The sequence below is a fragment of the Orycteropus afer genome, unplaced genomic scaffold (genome assembly GCF_000298275.1).
Source record: "Orycteropus afer afer isolate SDZICR_OR568_19922 unplaced genomic scaffold, OryAfe1.0 scaffold00121, whole genome shotgun sequence".
Classification (NCBI taxonomy): Eukaryota; Metazoa; Chordata; class Mammalia; order Tubulidentata; family Orycteropodidae; genus Orycteropus; species Orycteropus afer.
Genome location: NW_006921708.1, coordinates 8296033 through 8316049, shown reverse-complemented (window position 1 = coordinate 8316049; position 20017 = coordinate 8296033). Strand labels below are relative to the sequence as shown.

General features: G+C 33.2%; 1 protein-coding gene across 1 annotated transcript in view; it reads right to left on the bottom strand.

Moving 5' to 3' along the window:
• ABCA13 (ATP binding cassette subfamily A member 13) overlaps positions 1-20017 on the bottom strand; it is an 888443-nt gene that overhangs the window by 734245 nt on the left and 134181 nt on the right. The window contains 2 exon segments of the mRNA XM_007944147.1: positions 697-5457; positions 9903-10017. Of these exon segments, the coding sequence (XP_007942338.1) occupies positions 697-5457; positions 9903-10017 (4876 nt within the window).

The following is a 20017-nucleotide window of genomic DNA, read 5'->3' as shown; positions in this document are numbered from 1 at the left end:
TCAATGACATGAGACAAAGTATATGTGAACTGCTGTATGAAAAGTGAATTTACTCTGTAAATCTTCACCCAAATCCTAATAAAAAAAAGGGGGGGGGGAGAAGGAACCAGGTTTGCAGGTCTAATAGAGCCTGAGACTATGGCCACTAGCTGCCCTTCAGGTCTGGATTTGAACCCACTCCCGTAGCTTCCAAAAAAAAAAAAAAAAAAAAACAGACATATAAGCTGAACATTTACATAGGTAGATACACTCCTTGGAGAAATCAAGCATGAGAGAATAGAAGGGCTGTGTATGCACAGGTAGACAGTTCAGGGAGCAGGAATGCATGTGACAGAAGGACACAGGGAAGAGATAACTATAGGCAGGAAATGGGAGGGGAGCTGTTGCATTGTAGGAAATCACAGTCAATGACATGAGACAAAGTGTATGTGAGCTGCTGTATGGAAAGTGAATTTGCTCTGTAAACTTTCACCCAAATCACTTAGGCTTAACACCTAAGTTGCATGATCTTTGAAGTGCATTATTTTGTTTTTCAATAAAAATTAAAATAAATAAATAAATAAATAATGCACTTCAAAGATCATGCAACTTAGGTGTTAAGCCTAAATTCTCTTAGTGATGTTTATATTCTCCATAAAATAAAGTGGATGAAATGTATAAAAACTACATGAACTGTACAGAGAAAAGTAGACTCACTTCATTTCCGCAATGACATCTTTGTTGAAGTCTTTTAGGAGAAGAGATATTTTGTTCCTAGAATTCTCTTTTGGTGAAAAGGAGAAGAATATTTTCATAAGTTGTTCCATGAAATCTATTATGCTTCTTGTAAGGAAAATAATTTTCTCATTATTTTCTGAATGTGTACGGTTAAAGGTGAAGTTAATGGAATCCATTATTTGAAGGTCAGCATTACTTAAATTTGGGGCTGCTTCTTGAGAGCCCCCAGCTAAGTTATTGATTGAATTGATGATGATGCTTTCCAAAAGCAACTGAATGATGGAGAAATTACTTAGGTGTTGTTGGTTTAGTAGATGACGAAGGACAGCATCAAAATTACCTTCTTTAGAAAAGTTTTTGAAGTAGCCCAAAATGGTAGTAATATCTTTTGAGAGCAAAGCTATATCATCAGTTGAATGCTCACTGGTCATTAGAGGAAATAATGTTTGTATCATTCTGTGATAATTTTCATTTGCATATTTATGGAGCCAGTTGCTTATGTTCATTAGAAAATATTTAATAATTTCTAATGTTTGCAATGATGAATCTAGCCTTTCCAAAAACTGGGAAATTTGCAAAGTTGTGTTTTGAAAAGCCATTGAATTTATCATTTTAATTTCATGGTTAATTTCAGAGATCAGGTGACTTATACTAAAGTTATGCCTTAGGTCTTTCATAGTTTGTTCAAACTCAAACCATAGTTCTTCAAAATTGTAGTGTGCTTCACTTTTTTTAATAAGACTTGATAATGTTTCTAAACTACTCCCTGTTAGATTTGCATTCAGAAGCATGATGAATGGAAAGACCAGTGAATTAGAACTATTTTCTGGACTCAGACCACCAGAAATTGATTTTACCATTCTTTCCAAATGTAAAGAATTATTATTTGGAACAGACACCCTTGCACCTTCATTTATGTTAAGAATCTTGTTTAAACTAGCTAGTCTATCAAAAAAATTTTCACTTGACGTAACTTTTGTAAAATTAACATTTTTAAATATTTTAATAATTTGCAAAGCAACCTGCTTCATGTAGCTGTCAGTACAAAGTTCAGAGATGCTATCATTAATTTGATTTCCAGAAGATAATACATATGGTAACAACTTATGCAAAAGTTCTTGTATAGTTTTCACAAAAGAAGTTTTGATGTGGAAAACTTCAGACATTTCTAAGAAGATAAAATTCCAGTCCAATAATCCATGAATTGCACAGACCACTTTTCTAGTTAACTCTATCCTTGAACTTATATTTGAGCATTGTATACTTTCATCCAGGAGAGAAAGGTGGAAGAGATCAAGTAGACCAGCAACTTTTCTATAAAAGGAAGAAAAAATGAACTTATCAGTATTACAGGCTTCTACATTTGGATTCTCATGAAATTCAGATGTTGTATGATTCCAGCACCAAACTTCAGGCAGACAGGTTAAAGCTTCTGAAACAATTTCTGGTTTATCAGATATTAATTCAATTATGTCCAAAAGAGTTTTTACTGCAACAGTAAAGTCTTCCTTGCTAATGCTTGAAATAGCTATGCCATGAAGGAGCGTGAAGTTATAAACATCCTTGAGGGCCTCTGTGATGTTTTTGTCAACTACCCTCTTTAGGAGTCTCATAGCATGAGGAAGCACATAGTACATATCTACCACAGCATTAACATCATCTTTAGGAAACAGACGTGAGAGCTTCAGTAAATGGCTAACATCCCAAGAATGTGAACTCTCTACAAATTTTTCCATCAAGCCAACAAGCAAGTTGATCCCGAAATTGCCAGTATCTAATTTACTGATATTCTTAAAGAAATCCATTAGGTTTTCACTGATCTGTTCCAGTTGATCTACTAACAGATCTATGTCTGTCTTCTTGAGAGTGTGCATGAGAGAAGATACTTTCTTTAAAGCTGGAATATTACCTATATTTTGTAGAATATCATGAGGAACTGCAGGCATTAAGGAATTGAACACATCCCTGACCAGTTGAATACCAAGACCCACAGTTTCCATGATTTCATGTTGAATTTTTGTAGGTGAATTTTGAAGATCATGTGATAAGTTGAAGGCAAGGTAACTAGCAAAATGATAAACTGAGTTTCCTAAAATGTTTAAATCCTTTTCCTTTGGCCTGGTGGCAAATGCACTCAAAAACTTTTCATTTTTAGAAGAAAGATTATTTTCCGGGGTGTTACGGTTAGTATCTTTTACAACTTTCTGAATTTCGTTCCCCAGAGCTACTAAAGGTAGCCAAATATTTTGGAATTGTTTAGGAAGTTCATCTGACAATTCTGTGGGTCTTAGAATCAATTCAGCAAAATGTTTCCAGTTAGATTGAGATGCAAAACGGAAGTCTTGGGTTAAGTTGTGAATAATCATCCTTATTTGAGTTGTGGGATCATTTAAAAGAGTTAATAAAATCTTAAATTTTGGTACCTTCTCTTGTTCAAAGACTGCATTAAGTGCAATATTTAGAAAGTCAGTTACATTTCTCAGGTAAATATCCACACAATTTACAGTTGACTCATTCCATGAACAAAGAGATTTCTTCATATTTATCACCCATGTAACAAGTTTCATTCCAGTGCTCATTCTGTTTTCTATGTCTCTGAAACTCCCCAAAATACCCTGAAGATAGCCATGTGAAATACTAGAGTTATACATAACATACAAATGATTTATGACATCTATCCATGCAATACATCCTTTCAGTGTATGAGTTATATTCTCAGAGGAAAATGTTGGATTTAATAAGGCCAGAATAGGCAATATCCTTTGTGAAGTATTAACATATAATAATTCTTCAGAAATAAATTTAGTAACATTCTGGAAAATATCAGCACAGGAAAACAAATCTTGTTCATATGATATATTTCTTAAAAGTAATATTGTTTCTCTTAGCTGAGTGAAGACACTTTGAAACTTTCCTTCATAATTTGTTAGATTATTTGAAAGAAAGCATCTTGGCAAATGTACATTTCTATCTATATACTCTGAGGCATTGATTAACTCAATAAAAACTTCAAGCAGAGAATATATAAACTCTCTGCTTCTATTTATATTCAGTGGAAATATCTCTAGCTGACGTAGGGTACTTTCTATTGTGAAAAGAGACTTTTCTACTTTTTCAGGGTGAAGCGATTTCACTGTAACTAATACATCATTTAGCCCTACCCACAGTTCACTGAGATCCAGGAAATTATTACAATCATGGATGCCATTGGCTTGAGTTGCAGTTTTAAACAAATTTAACAGCAGTCTAGCAGGGTGATTGGTAGAAAATATTCCCTGGCAGTTTTTAGAAATTTTCACAACATTTTCCAATTCATCCAAAAGCTGATTGAGACCAAAATGAAGAGATGTGAAAATATTCATGTCAACCTTAAATATCTGAGATATGCTTCCCCAGATTTCAGTCCACATTTGAAGCCATGAAATGGTGCAGGGAATGGCTGTAAAGTCATTGAATGTACTGCTGTTTGCTGAAAGGTTTGAAAGAATTTGTGCCCACGGAAGAATAAATGAAGATCCTCCAACTGCTGAATAATTTAGAGAAGTAACACTCTTGTTATTCAAAGCAAAGCATTCAATACTTAACAGACTTTCTACTGAACCATTGAAGAATTGGCTTATATATTGAAATACAGACATACGGAAATCTTCATCTATTATGAACAGTTGTTTGAGACCAGTCAAAGTAGAATGGATCATTTCCAAATCTTGGCCCTCTGTTGACTTCAGGGACTGGGCTTGATTCTCCAAAAAGTGAAAAATTGATAGTAATTGCTGACAATAAGATACTTTAGAAAATCTATCAAGAACGCCTGTTGCATCAGATAAAAATGCAAATGCTTTGCTGATGTTTTGGAAATTAAATTGCTTTATAACATCTAAAATGTGTTTTGATATTTGTGTAAGGCAAGTTAGCAAAGACTTTCTATTTGGAATGCTCAAGAAGAATTTATCCATGTGTTGGTAAAATGAAGAATAAATCTGCAGAAGTAAAGCTGAATCCTTGTCCTTGAAGAAATTTTGGTATATATGAGTGAAAATTTTGTCAACTTCTTGGTTTTGAGATTTGGAAAGGGTTGAGAAAAGATCAGATGCATTCCTTACAACATAGACTGTGTTCAAAGCTTCTGAAACTTTTTCCTCACTCAGAAGTCCAAATTCATAGAGACTATTTATTATCATTTCATTTAAATGCACAAAGTCTAAGTTCACCACTGGTGATTTAGACCAATCTGAATGGAACAACTGGGAAAAATTAAAGCTTTTACTAAGCATCCTTTCGTTATTTGGAACAGAAAAATTTGAAAGTATAGACAATGTTTCCATTTTAACTCTTTCTCTTTCTGAAATGCCATGTATCCATAACTCCAGTAGGTTGGAATTAATTTCGGAAAGTATTGACTCCATGTATCTAAACACATTTTCTGACTCCTTCTTTATCCAGTGATTTTTAAGAGTTTGTAATTCTTTGCCAAATTCCAAAAGTTTCTTAATATCAATAGTAGATGAGTTTTTCTCTAAATTATTTAAATGATTTATCCACAAAAGGTTGATATTCAGAAGATTCTCTGTGAGAGATGAAAAGTTATGGAATTTGAGAACATGGGATGAGTAAAAAGTATTAGGCAATAACAATTTCTCCAAATATTCCACAAATGTTAAAAGAGAGTTCATTTGTTCATCTTCAAGGTTATGTAATTTTTTTTCTATCATTAGAAGATCTTTTGTGGAATTTAACACCCTGCAATATTAATAGAATTGTTTTAGTATTAGCAGGAAAAAATAAATTCAAGATAAATTCAAATAAATCTCTAAGATAATACTATTTATTTATAGTAAAACAAAAATTAAATATTTACTAGACAATATATGTCCTAACAAAAATTAAACATATATGAGTGTTTGAAAGAATCTTAGAAATCCACAATGCAGTTGCATATACTTAGCTTAAAATGTGTTTCCTAAACAGAAAACAATGTATTATAAATTATTTATAGCATACGTTCCTAAGAATGATTATTAAAAATAACTTTGTTGTAAGAATCTAAGGATTCAATTCTGTATTGCATCTTAAAATGTCTTAGAGCTATAACCAAACACCCAACTCACTGCCATCAAGTTGGATCTGACTCATAGAGACCCCTTGAGTTTCCAAGGCAGTATCACTACAGAAGTAGATTGCCAAATCTTCCTTCCAAGGAATGGCTGATGGGTTTGAACCACCAGGCCTCTGGTTAGCAGTCAAATGCCTTAGGCATACTATATGGTGGGACACATCAAAAATAGCACCTCTACAATTTAAGGAAAACTGTTGGAAATACCTATCCCAGAAGGAAATTCCAATATTCTTTCAACAAGGCTATAAATCTCATTGGAAACCCATTATTTTAGATTGTTCTCTATGGGTACTTATGTTTAAAATATGAAGAGTTCTTAGAGGGATAACTCAGAATTACTACAATTCTCAATTCTACCTGGCAGTAGAAATCTATACTTGCAGAAGTTACTAACTCGTAACTCAGAATTTCCAAATCCACTTTTGAAGTTATTGGGGCCTTATGTATTTCAGAATTCACAGTGTTCAGAAATTAGAAAGATAACATAGCATATGTAACAGATACATATTAATGCCTTCCATGGGGAAACTGTACCAACTAGTCATCAACACATTAACACTTGCAGTGAAACATGTGAATGTTGTCACTAAGTTGGGTCAGCAGTTTCAAATAGCTTCACCTTAGTCAGAACTAAGTTCTGCCAAATGTTTTGATGCCAAACTTAAGAAAAACTTCAACTTCCAGAGTTTTCAAAATTTCAGAATTATAGATCAGGGATTTTGACTTGTATTAGCTATTTTATTGGACAAGAACTCAATTTGGCCTTTGTCTCTGGTTTCTGGAAAACAGCCCTGGAAATTCTTGAACAATCAGCTTGTCTTTATTTTTCTAAAATAGCCAAGCAACACTTAAACATGTGCACATGAGTAGGTGCTGAATAGGCCCCACCTTGAATATAAACATCTGGAAAGGAGGAGAGCATGAGGAAGTTGGTCATGTATATCCATTGTTTCATGAATGTGTGCTGAGACCCAAAGACTATTATAAGGGACCCTGTAACTTAGAACTTCATTTTGGAAGCTTCCTGATTGGTAAGGGCATCCATGAATAGAAGAAGTCCTTGGGGATAATGGAAGCCTTGTGCTAGGATCTCTCCCAGATTTATATCTATTCACTTATATCTTTTCTGGTTATAAAAAAATTGCTAACTGTAGGTTGGGCAATCTACTTCCGCAGTGATACCGCCTCAGAAACCCAAGGAGGGGTCACTATGAGTCGAATCCAACTCGATGACACAAAACAACAACAACAAACTTAGGTAAGTCTCCATGAATTCTGTGAGCCACTATAGAAAAATAACAAACCTATATGGGGCAATGAACCAGCAGAGTCTGGCAGGATAGAGTCACAACTTGTAAAGGCCCAGGTCTGTATCAGGGAAAGCCTGCACAAGCAGTAAATAAAGGATAGAATCCTTCTAGGCTGTGATCTAGTGGGAAGGAACTGGGGGGTGGGAGTTGGTCTGAAGTACAGAGAATTGTGCAAACTACTGTACCTATGGCTGGCACCCAATGACCTGGTCCCAAGTAGCCAGGGATGTATTGAAATGCTCACACGGGGCCAGAGATTAAGTCTGACTTAACTCGGGGTGGAGAGTGTCAGAGAGGAAGCATCATAGAAGTGATTGGTGACAAGGATCATGGAGATGTGGGAAGGGAAATCATGGATACCCTTCCAGGTGGAAACTGGATTCATAGTGATCCTTACCAAACCATTAGTGATAAATATCATGGGTTTTCCTCCTTGATTCCTTTTCAGTGCAGTTGGCAGCATAGTTATTAATGTCTTTAAAGGGTAAAAGACTTTCTAAACATCTTTAACTCTTTATTCTTGTTGTGTTATATACTCTCTGGCTTATGCTAGATCAAATGCAAGAATATTATTTCCTCTCTAAAACCAAGATCTGAGCACAGCAGAAATATGGGCTTAATTTCTTTTATAATTATTTATGGAATAGGGAGTACTTAAGATACTTTAAGTATGTGACATTGAGATCATTTCCTAAGAAACATTCCAATAAGAAAAGAGAAAGCTATCTTATTAGAAATCCAATATAAACCTTGCGTAATTCACACTCTTTCCTAGATTACAATGCAGGTGGCTGTGCATTGATAAAAGAGAATATAAAACTTTATATTTTTATATGACCAGCTGAAAGGATAATGATGTAATAATAATAGTAACAACTGAAGTAGAACTAGTATTGGTAGTAAAAATATTGCTATTTTTATATCATATTACAATCTATAGGTCTCAGGGTGGCATAAATGATTTGGTCTCTAAGTAACCTAAAGGCTAGTAGTTTGAGCTTACCCAGTGGAACTGCAGGAGAAAGGCCTGGAGATCTGCTCCTGTAAAGATTATAGTCAAGAAAACCCTATGAAGCACAGGGTTTCCGTGAGCTGGAATTGACTCATTGGCAATGGGTATACAGTTTATAAACCATTTTCACAACTACAATCTTAGTTCATTTCTGCAACAGTCTTTTAAGATACATTATTATTTCCATTTTATGGAAAAGGAAATGTTTCAATTTATTATTTTTTTTAATTAGATGATTTACAGTATTACATGCAAGAAATCAGAAATATTCAGGTTTTGTATGCTTAATGTTCAATCTTCTTTATTTCTTTTTTCATTCATTAAATCAGTAACTATTCATCTAGCATCTGTAGTGAAGGACATTGTGCCAGCTGCTAGGGCGTCTGTACTATGGGTATAAGATTAAACAAGCCCATGGAGTACATGTAGTCTAGTTTTTTGGTTGTCTTCCAAGAGCTAGTAAATATTTGAGAATTTCAAGAAAGTGAGGAATTACATATTAGAAATGAGCAAAGGGTTAATTCTCCCAAGAGACTATTCCACTGTCATTTCCCCTGTGATCACTAATAAAAAAATAAACAGTTGACATCAAGTCAGAGACCTCAAGTGTTACAGAGTAGAACTGCTCCATGGGGTTTTCTTGGCTACAATATTTACAGACGTTACCAGGCCTTTCCTTTGTGGTGCCTCTGGTTAGGCTCAAACTGACAACTTTTATGGCTGGGGTTAGGAGATTCCCCAGCAGTGATAAACCCCATCTGTAGATAAACACAGTAGAATGGTTTTCCAGCTTTGATATACACTAGAACCACCTGTAAAGTTTGTAAAATATATTGAAACCTTAGTCCTGCACACAGGGGAGGATTTAGTATGCCTAGGAAAAGGCCCAGGATTTGTATTTTTTGCAAACTTCACAGATAAATCTGGTTCATTCTCAATTTTGAAAGCTACTGCTGTATTACTGTTGTAATGCAAACTCCTGCCCTATTGCAACCCCACCCACCCTGCAAAATAAAGTATATGTCTTTAAATTATATACAATAGCCATTATTGTACAGAAAAAAAGAAATACATCCATTTCAATACATACACTGAAATAGCAGGGCAGCAAATAATCTGGCAGATTTTATTCTGAAGATTACTTCTCTCCCCAAAATGTCTAAAACTACCAGAATCTAAATCTTAGATCCTATGCTCTGGTGGCATAGTGCCTAAGGCACTGGACTGTTAACCAGAAGGCTGGTGGTTCAAACCCACCAGCCCCTTCTCGGAAGGAAGGTTGGGCAATCTACCTCGGCAGTGATACTGCCTCGGAAACCCAAGGAGGGGTCACTATGAGTCGGGTCCGACCTGACAGTACATAACAACAACAACAACAATGTATAAACCCTAAGAAAACAGTTAAGATTATTTTTCAAATAATGATTTAAGTTTTTTAATATTTATTATAAATCCTGCTACTATTTTTAATCAAGGATTCTATAGCAGAATCCTGATCAAAAGGAAGGCACAAAATGGTGACTCTAGGTCACTCTATGGAGGTAAAGTCTTATTCCTATAATCTGTATTTCCTCTTAAAATCTAGGTAACATGTACCTAAGCATCATACATTGTATTAAACAAATATTTATTGAATACTTAAAGTGAAACCCTGTATTAATATTCAAATAAAGATCTTAAAATTAGGTTTTGCTTATCTTCAGAGAGTTGTTTATCAAGACCTGAATTTTGAATTCTGAACACTTACCTAGATATTGAAGATATTGGTGACTTGAATAAATTATTCAGAAATAAAACATAATTATCACTGATGATTTTCCAATCCACGTTTTCTTCATAACAAGGAGATTCCTCAGAGAAAGCTGAATAAGAAAGACATCTTACATACTGATTGTAACTTGAGTAAATATCAAATCTAGTAACATGGAGCAGCTATACGGTTGAAATTTAAAAAGGAAGATTTGAAATCCCACTAATTTTACTTCTGCTTCAGGCAAGACAAAGTAACAGAAACTGGGTTTACCTTCTCACTTGAAATATATGAAAAATGGACAAAAATGTGAAATAATGATTTTCAAGACACTGAATATGTAGCAATGAAGGACACTGATCCCTGAGATACAGACAACAAACAAGGTAAGATCTACAATTATCTTAGCTCATTGCCTTAAGAGACTGTCTAGGTCATGGCACAGGAAGGGGGAACAGACAGATGTCCTGAGTTGAGGGGCCACTCCTTAGAGTCTAGAAAAACAAGGTAGCTTGGGTTCACAGACCAGGTACTAGAAAGGAGAGAGCTGCACAGAGGGAGAACCAAAGAGATTGGCAGGTACCTCTCTTTTTTTCACCTGAGAACTGATCAACCTATGCTTGCAAGGAAACTATCTAAGATTGAAGAAAGAAACACTCAAAAGCATAAGAAAAAACAGTGTCAGCAATCACACAAGACCAGGAGAAAAATCTGTTTCTATCAGGCAGACTAAAAATATCTCACGATTCATTAGACATTGAATGGAGTATACAAAAAGGTATTGCTGCAGTAGTGGGGAATATTTACAATTAGACTGAGACAGCTCCAGTCCTACCTAATAAATATTAAGAGCAAGACCCAAAGGATCAAACTGTTTTCAAATCATTTAATTGCAACCCAAAAGAAAGCCAAAATATTTATAGGACTACAAAAATAAGACACATAAAACAAGGTCAAATTCATAAATTTATCATCCAATAAAAAATCTCATTCAGGCAAAGAAGCTGGAAAATATGACCCATAATTAGGCAAAAAACTTGTCAATCAAATTTGACTCAGAACTGACAACAATTTTAGAATTAGCAGAGAATAAGATTAATTATATTAAATGACAATGGCCTAAATATCTCCATAAGAAGGTAGAAATTTTCAGACTGCACTAAAAAAGTGACCTAACTTCATGATTCTATAATAAATGCACTTGAAGTATAAAGATATAAATAAGTTAAGAGTAAAGGATGGAAAATATCATCATAACACTACTCATAATAAAGCTGGAGTGACTATATTACTATCAAATAGAGTAGATTTCAGAGCAAAGAACATTATCTAGAACAAAGAAGTTTGTTTCATAATGATAAAATCATCAATTATCAAGAGAACACAACAATTCCAAATGTTAATATACCTTATAGCAAAGTTTCAAAATACGTAAAAGAAAAACTGATAGAACTGCAAGGAGTAGTCAAATTCACAATTATACTTGGAGGCTTTAATATCCCTTTCTTAAAAATTTATAGAACAGGATGACAAAATATTTGAACATAATCAAGCAACTTGATCTGATTAATATTTATAGAATGTTCCATCCAACATAAACATAAAAATATACATTCTTCCCAAGGGCATATGGAACAATTATCAAGAAAGACCATAATCTGAGACACAAATTAAGACTCAAGAAATTTAAGAAGAGTAAAGTCATACAGAGTATGTTTACTGACAAACATAGAATTAAATTAGAAATCAATAACAAGCATATACCTGGAAAATTATGAATTATTTGCAAATAAAATTACACACTTCTAAATAACTCATGAATCAAAGAAGAAATCAAAAGAGAAAGTAGAAAGTACTTTGAGCTGAATGAAAATGAAAGCACAACATGGTAACATACGTGAGATGCCACTAAAAAATTACTTAGAGAAGAAATGTATAGCATTAAACATCTACATTAGAATCAATAAAGATACACTTCTGCACTGATAGCAAAGTACAGCGAGACAGAAAATAATAAATGCTGGTCAGGATGAGGAGAGATTGGGACTCTCATATACTGCTGGTGGGACTGTAAAAGGATACAACCCCTGTGGAAATAGGTACAGCAATTCCTTAAAAAGTTGGAAATAGAAATACCATATGATCAAGCAATTGCAATCCTAGGTATATATCCTAAAGGAGTAAGAGCCAGAACGTGAATAGATATATGTACACCCATGTTTATCACAGCACTTTTCACAATAGCAAAGTGATGGAAACAACCTAAGTGCTCATCAACAGATGAGTGGATAACCAAACTATGGTACACATATACAATGGAATACTATACAACACTAAAGAATAACGTAGAATCCATGAAACACTGCATAATGTGCATGAATTGAAGGACATTAAGCTGAGTGAAATAAGTCAATCACAGAAAGACAAATATTGTATTAGTCCACCATAGTAAAATGTCAAGAAAAGATTAATATATGAAGGAAATTCTCTTTGTTGGTTACCAGGGATGGAGGGAAAGTAAAGGAAAAAATGCTAGAAAGGTAAGAGATAAGTACTTATTTGGGTGAAAGGAAAGGTAATATACCAGAAGTGAGTGCCCAACACAATAACACTAAGGAAAAGAAAGACACATAGAGGTGCACAAGATGTACAGACAACAAACATAAACATTTTTACATATACAATACAGCATTATCAGTAATAACAAACATTAATCTATGGGTAGATACATAGGAAGACACACTGCATGATTAGATATATCTAGGCAAAAGGGAATAAACCCATGACCATTACAAAAGTTTGGCAGATGATGTTTCTACATATGTATTTGTATATGCTATAATAATGTCCATGTAAATAGAACAGGAGTAAAGTTATAATAACTTCTAAATCACAACCAACCAACAAGAGAGAGCAAGTTGTTGGACCTGTGGACTCAGGACCATGGTCAAAGTGTACATCAAGATCAATTGGCATAACATACTACACAAAAACATTGTTCTACATCCTACTTTGGTGATTAGTGACTTGGGTCTTAAAAGCATGCAAGTGGCCATCTAGATATAACAATGGATCTCTCCTTATCTGGAGCAAAGAAGAATAATGAAGAAGACCAAGGACATATGGACATAATTGGTCCAGGGGACAAGTGAACCATGTAAACCTCAGCCTATATGACCATGAGATCAGAAGAACTAGATGGTACTCAGCTACCATTGTCAACAACTTGGAATGAGATAAGTGCAGGAGATCCTGGATAGGAGAAAAATGTGGAATAAACCTCAAAATCATAAAAAAAAAAAAAATACTAAACTTATTAGTCTGAGAGATAGGTGAAACCCTCAAGATTATGGCCCCTAGTCACCCTTTAGGCCTACAATTCAACTCACTATCGTGGCTTCCAGCCAAACTGTAGACAAGCATATAAGGTGAACATTTACAACAAGTAGGTATACTCCTTCAGACAATCAAGCATGGGAGATCAGAAGAGCAGTATTTGCACAGGGAGATAACTCAGAGGGCAGAAATGTATAGGAAAGGACACAGGGAAAAGGTAAACACAGGGAGGAAGTAGGAAGAAAGCTGTTGCATTATGGGGATTGCAATCAATGTCATGAAACAAAATGTGTATGAGCTGTTTATGGAAAATGAATTTGCTTTGCAAACTTTCACCCAAATCACAATTTAAAAAACATAATAATAAAATAAACATCTCACACACTTCAACTTCCATGTTAGCAAACTAGAAATGAAGAAGCCATTAAACCAACAGTAAGCAGAAGAAAGAAAACAATAAAGATCAGAGTGGAAATCAAGGAAATAGAAATCAGGGAAAATTTATGAAATCAAAGCTGATCCTTTGAAAAGTTCGATAGCATTGATAAGTCTCTAGGAAGACTAATGAAGAAAAAAGACAGAATATACAAAATACCAGTATCAATTATGAGAGACACGATATTGCTATAGATTCTATAGTACTAAGAGGATAATAAGGGACTGTATGATAAAATTTATATTATGAAATTGGACAACTTAGATGAAAGAGATAAATCCCTTGACAGATACAAACTACCATAGCTCACTGAAGACAAAATAGATAATATGAATAGTTCTATATCTATTACAGAAATTGAATTTGTTAAAAAAAAATCTTCCCATAAAGAAAACTAATGGCTCAGATGGCTTCACTGGTGAATTCCACCAAACAATCAAGGGAGAAATAATGTAATTTTACATTAACTCTTTCAGAAAACTGAAGAGAACACTTCTCAATTCATTTTATAGTCAGGGTTACCTAGATACCAAAATAAGAAAACATATTACAAAAAAAGAAAACTACAAATCACTATTCCTCATAGCATAGATACAAAGTGTTAAACAAAATCTTAGCAAATTGAATCCAACAACATATAAGAAGGTAAAATATATTGAACAAGTGGAGTTTATTCCAAATAGTAATGCACTAACATTAAAAAGTCAATTAAGGTAGTTTACCATTTTAACAAAATGAAAAAGAAAAACTATATAATCATCTCAATAGATGCATAAAAAGCATTTGAGAAAATCTGACATTAATTCCTGAATAAAACTTCTCACTGGGAATAGAAGGAAACTTTCTCTACCTAGGTAAGGGCATCTAGCAAAAATCTATAAATTTACATGCTCAATGGTGAAATACAGAATTCCTATTAGGGCCAGAAATAAGACAGTGATGTTCTCTAGTACCAATTCTATTGAAAATGTACTAGAGGCTACAGCTAGTATAATGAGGCAATAAAAATGGATAAAAGACATACAGATCTGAAAGGAAAAATTAAACTATTTTTATTCACAGATGGCATGACCTTGTATTTAGCAAATTCAATGGAATCTACAAACAAAAAAAAAACCACTAAAACTAAAAAATGAGTTTGGCATGTTTGCAGACTACAAAATCAATATACAAAAATCAAATTTATGTCTTCATACTAGCAACAAACAAATACTGAATTTTTAAAAAACAATTCCATAAAATAGCATAAAAATAATTGAATTTACAATAGCATAAAAAAATTATTGAATTCTTAATGATAAATCTGACAAAATATCTGACTTTACAACAAAAGTGGCAATAAATTGCTGAGTGAAATTTAAAAAGTCAAATAAATAGAAAATTTTATATGTTCGTGGTTTGGAAGACTCAGTATGGTAAAGAAATCAATTCTTCCAAAACTGATCTACAGATTCAAGGAAATCCAGGTCAAAATCACTGACTTTTGAGAAATTTGCAAAGAGATTCTAAAATTCATATGCAAATTCAAATGACCTAATTCTAGGTCATTTGATAAACAATTTTGAAAAAATTTTGAAATAAAGTTGGAAAGCTAACACTACCTGACTTCAAGGCTTACTAAAAAACCTATAAGATATGTGTGTGTATACACACACACACACATATATATGTATATATACATATACATACACACACACACACACACACCATATATTTACATGAATATTGGTATAAAGATATAACTGGAACATATTAGAGTCTAGAAGAAGACCCACACATTTGTGAACAATTATTATTATTTTTTTTTACCAAAATACAAAAGCAATTTAACTAAGAAATGATCACCTCCTCAATAATTTTCTGAAGCAATTGGATATTTATATGAAAAAGTGAACTTCAGTATATACTTTTACCATGTACAAAACGGAACTAAAAATGGATCATAGACCTAAATTTAAACCCTAAATCTATTAAATTTCTTGAAGAAATATAGTAGATACTTGTGAGTCTGACTTAGGTGAAGATTTTTTGGTTAAGACACCAAAAGCATGATCTATTTTTTAAAAATAAAGATAAATAGAATTTCATCAAAATTAAAAATTCTTGAACATCTTTTAATGACACTGTAAAGGAAAATAAAAAAAAAAAGCCACAGTCTGAGAGAAACTGTTGGTAAAGCATATACCTGATAAAGGACACGTATCCTGAATAAATAAGAATCTCTCAAATGCAGTCATAAGGAAGTAAATAATCCCATTGAAGAAAGTAGGGGGAAAAATCTTACAGAAAATTGACAAAAAAAATTATATGCAGATGACAAATAGTCATAAAGAAGATATTCAGCATTATTAATCACTAAGGAAATGCAAATTAAATCTATAATGAAATACCATGGCATTCCCATTAAAATGACTAAAATTTAAAAACTGGCCATACCAGTATCAATTGGTAGTAAGGATATGGAAGACCTTGAATTCTTAAACTATTGCAGTGGGAATGCAAAATGTCACAAACATTTTTGAAAGCAGTTTATCACTTGGTTGAAAGTTAAACATATATTTTACAATAACACCAAGCCATTTTACTCTTAGAGAAATGAAAGCATATTTTTATTTAAAAAATAAAAACTTTTAAACAAATGTTTGTAGCAGCTTTTTTTGTATTAGTGAAAAACAGAATATAACCCAAATGTGAACGAGTGAGTGGGTAAACAAACTGTGATAAATACATACAGTAGAATAATGCACAGCAATAATAATAATAATAATAATGAACACACCATAATATGAAAGAATCTCAAGCTAATTATACTGAGTGGAGAAAAAACAAACAAACAAAAAAAAAAAACTAAAGGAGAAAAAAAAAGTCCCAACTATATAATTCCCTTCATATAAATTTCTAGAAAATGTAAAAGAATCTTGAGTGACAGAATGTAGATCCACGGTTGCCTAGAAATAGGCACAGCAGAGCTGGGAGTGACAAATGGAAGGTATTACTAAAAGAAATAAACATTTTGGAGTTATGGATATGTTTACTATCTGAATTTTGATTACATATATAAGTGAAAATGTATTACATTGTATATTTTAAATAAGTACAATTTATTGTATATACATTACATTTTGATAATGCTGTTAAAAAAAAGAAAAAAAAATCCTTCTAATTCGTAATTTATTATTGAACCTCTCTAGTGCCTATTTTAAAAACAAAATCCCATTTTAAAAACTTGCACCCATTATACTTCAGTGAGTTTTCAGTGAAATGGACTTGCCTATATGCAGAAAATTTTGAAATTGTTTAGAAGAAAAAACAGGTTATAACAATCTTGAAAACTGCTACCAGGTAGAAAATTTGCACAGATATAACAGAAGAAGAAATTGAATGTGTCATTAAATATATATATATATATATATATATCTCCTAACAAAATTTGTCCTAGCCCAGACAGCTTCACTGAAGAATTCTACCAAATGTTAAGAAAAGAACTGATACCAATTATACTCAAACCATTTCAACATCGAAAAGGATGAAATATGGCCAAATTCATTCTGTGAAGCAACCATAACCCTAATAACAAAGCCAGGCAAAGACATCTCTAAAAAGAAAATTATAGAGCGATATTCCTCATGAACATAGACACAAAAATGCTCAACAAAATCCTAGATGATAGAATCCAACACCCTATCAAAAAAATCATACATCATAACCAAGTGGGATTCATACCAGGTATGCAAGGATGTTCACCATGAGACAATCAACATAATCCACCACATAAATTAAACAAAAGAAAAAAAAACACACCTGATTATCTCAATCAATGCAGAAAAAGCATTTGACAAAACCCAGCATCCTGATAAAAACTCTTAGCAAAATAGGAATAGAAGAGAAATTCCACAACAAAATTAAAGACAAATACATGAAACCAATGACCATCATTATTCTCAACAGAGTGATACTGAAAGCATCCTCCTTTCTAGACAAACAAGCTCTTTTTGTTGTTATTGTTATGTGCCATCGAGTCGGACCCAACTCATAGCCACCCCTCCTTGGGTTTCCGAGACGGTATCACTACGGAAGTAGATTGCCCAACCTTCCTTCCAAGGAGTGGCTGGTGGGTTTGAACCACCAACCTTCTGGTTAGCAGTCAAGTGCCTTAGGCACTATGCTACCAGAGCTCCCAACAAGCCTTTTACCAACACTGTTATTCAATATTGTATTATAAGTCCTAGCCAGAGCAATAAGGCAAGAAAGGGAGATAAAAGGCACCCAAATCGGTAAGGAAGAAGTAAAACTCTCCATTCACAGATGATAGCATTCTATATATATAGAAAATTCCAGAGACGCAACAGGAAAGCTACTGGAACTAAGAAAACAATTCAACAATGCGACAGGGTATAAGATCAACATACAAAAAACAGTAATATTATTCTACACTAACAAAAAGAACTCAAAAAGGAAATCAAGAAAACAATACCATTTAAAATAGCTGCCAAAAAGATGAAATACTTAGGATTAAACCTAACCAGAGACACAAAGGATTTACACAAAGAAAACTACAAAGCACTTTGCAAGAAACTAATAAATACTTCATAAACGGAAGAACATATCATACTCATGGAATGACTTAACATTGTGAAAATGTCAATATTACCCACAACAATTTACAGATAAAATGCAATCCTGATACAGATTCCATCATCATTCTTTAAAAAGACTGAAAAACTAATCATCAATTTTATATGGAGAAGAAAAGACCACAAATAATCAAAGCACTACCAAAGAAGAAAAAAGCAGAAGACCTCACACACCCCAATTTCAAAGCATACTATACAACCATGGTAGTCAAAACAGCCTGGTATTGGTACAACAGACACATAGACCAGTGGAATAGGATTGAGAATCCAGATATAGATTCATCGACCTATAGTCAGCTGATCTTTGACAAAGGCCCCAAACCCATTAAATAGAGAACAGATAGTCTACTTAAAAATGCTTCAAGTAAAATGAATATTCATCTGCAGAAAAATGAAACAGTTTCCATAATTCACACCATATACAAAAACTAACTTAAGATGGATAAAAGACTTAAAAGTAAAACCTAAAACTATACAGATGTTCAAGAAAAAATAGTGGCAAGTTTAGAGGCCCTAATTTATGTCATAATTAGACTATCAAATATACTTAAAAATGCACAAACAGCAGAAGATAAACTAGCTGAGGGGGACCGCCTGAAAATTAAAAACTTTGGTGCATCAAAAAACTTCTCCAAAAGAGTAGAAAGAGAACTCCCATACTGGGAAAATTTTTTGACAATGATATAGCTGTCAAAAGACTAATCTCTAAGATGTATAGAAAACTTCAACATCTTAACTGCAACAACTAATCCAATTAAAAAATGGGCAGAGGACATAAACTGACACTTTACAAAAGAAGACAAACAGAAGACCAACAAACACGAGAAGAAATGCTCACAATCATTACCATTAGAGAAATACAAATCAAAACAACAAAGAGATAGCATCTCAATCAAGAAATAACAGCAATTTTTTTTTAAATGCTGGGTAAGGTGTGAGAGATTGGAATTTCCATACATTGCTAACAGGACTTTGGTACAGCCACTACAGAAAACTGTACAGTGCTTACTTAAAACCTTACAAACAGATAGCATATGATCAAGCAATAAATCCCACTAGTAGGAGTATATTCTAGAGAAATAAGAGCTAGGATTTGAATAGATCCATGTATACCCATGTTCATTGCAGCCTTATGCACAATAAGAAAGAGATGAAAAAGAAAAAAAAAAAAATGTCCATCACTGGATGAATGGATAAACAAACTATGATACATAAACACAGTGGAATACTAACCAACATTAAAGAATAATGAAAAGTCTGCAAAACACTTCATAACATGGATAAGCCTGGAGAATATTATGCTGAGTAAAATAAGTCAATTATGAAAGGACAAATATTGAATGAGACCACTGTTATAAGAAGTCAAGAAAAGATTTACACACAAGAAGAAACATTCTTTGATAGTTATCAAGGATGGGAAGATAAGAGAAAAAATCACTACTAAAAAGTAGACATTTATTAACTTGAATGAAGGGAAAGGCAATATACAAAAAGGGGAAGAGCAGCATAACATGATCCATAGCAAAGAAAGTCACTGGGAAGTGCACAAGAATAAAAGACAACAAAGGGAAATTCTGTTATATACACAATCCTTCAATAATAGTAATAACAAACAATATATATTAGTGGATACATAGGCATACATGCAAGCTGAACAAATATGAGAATGGGAGTATACCCACAAGTGTATATATATATATATATAT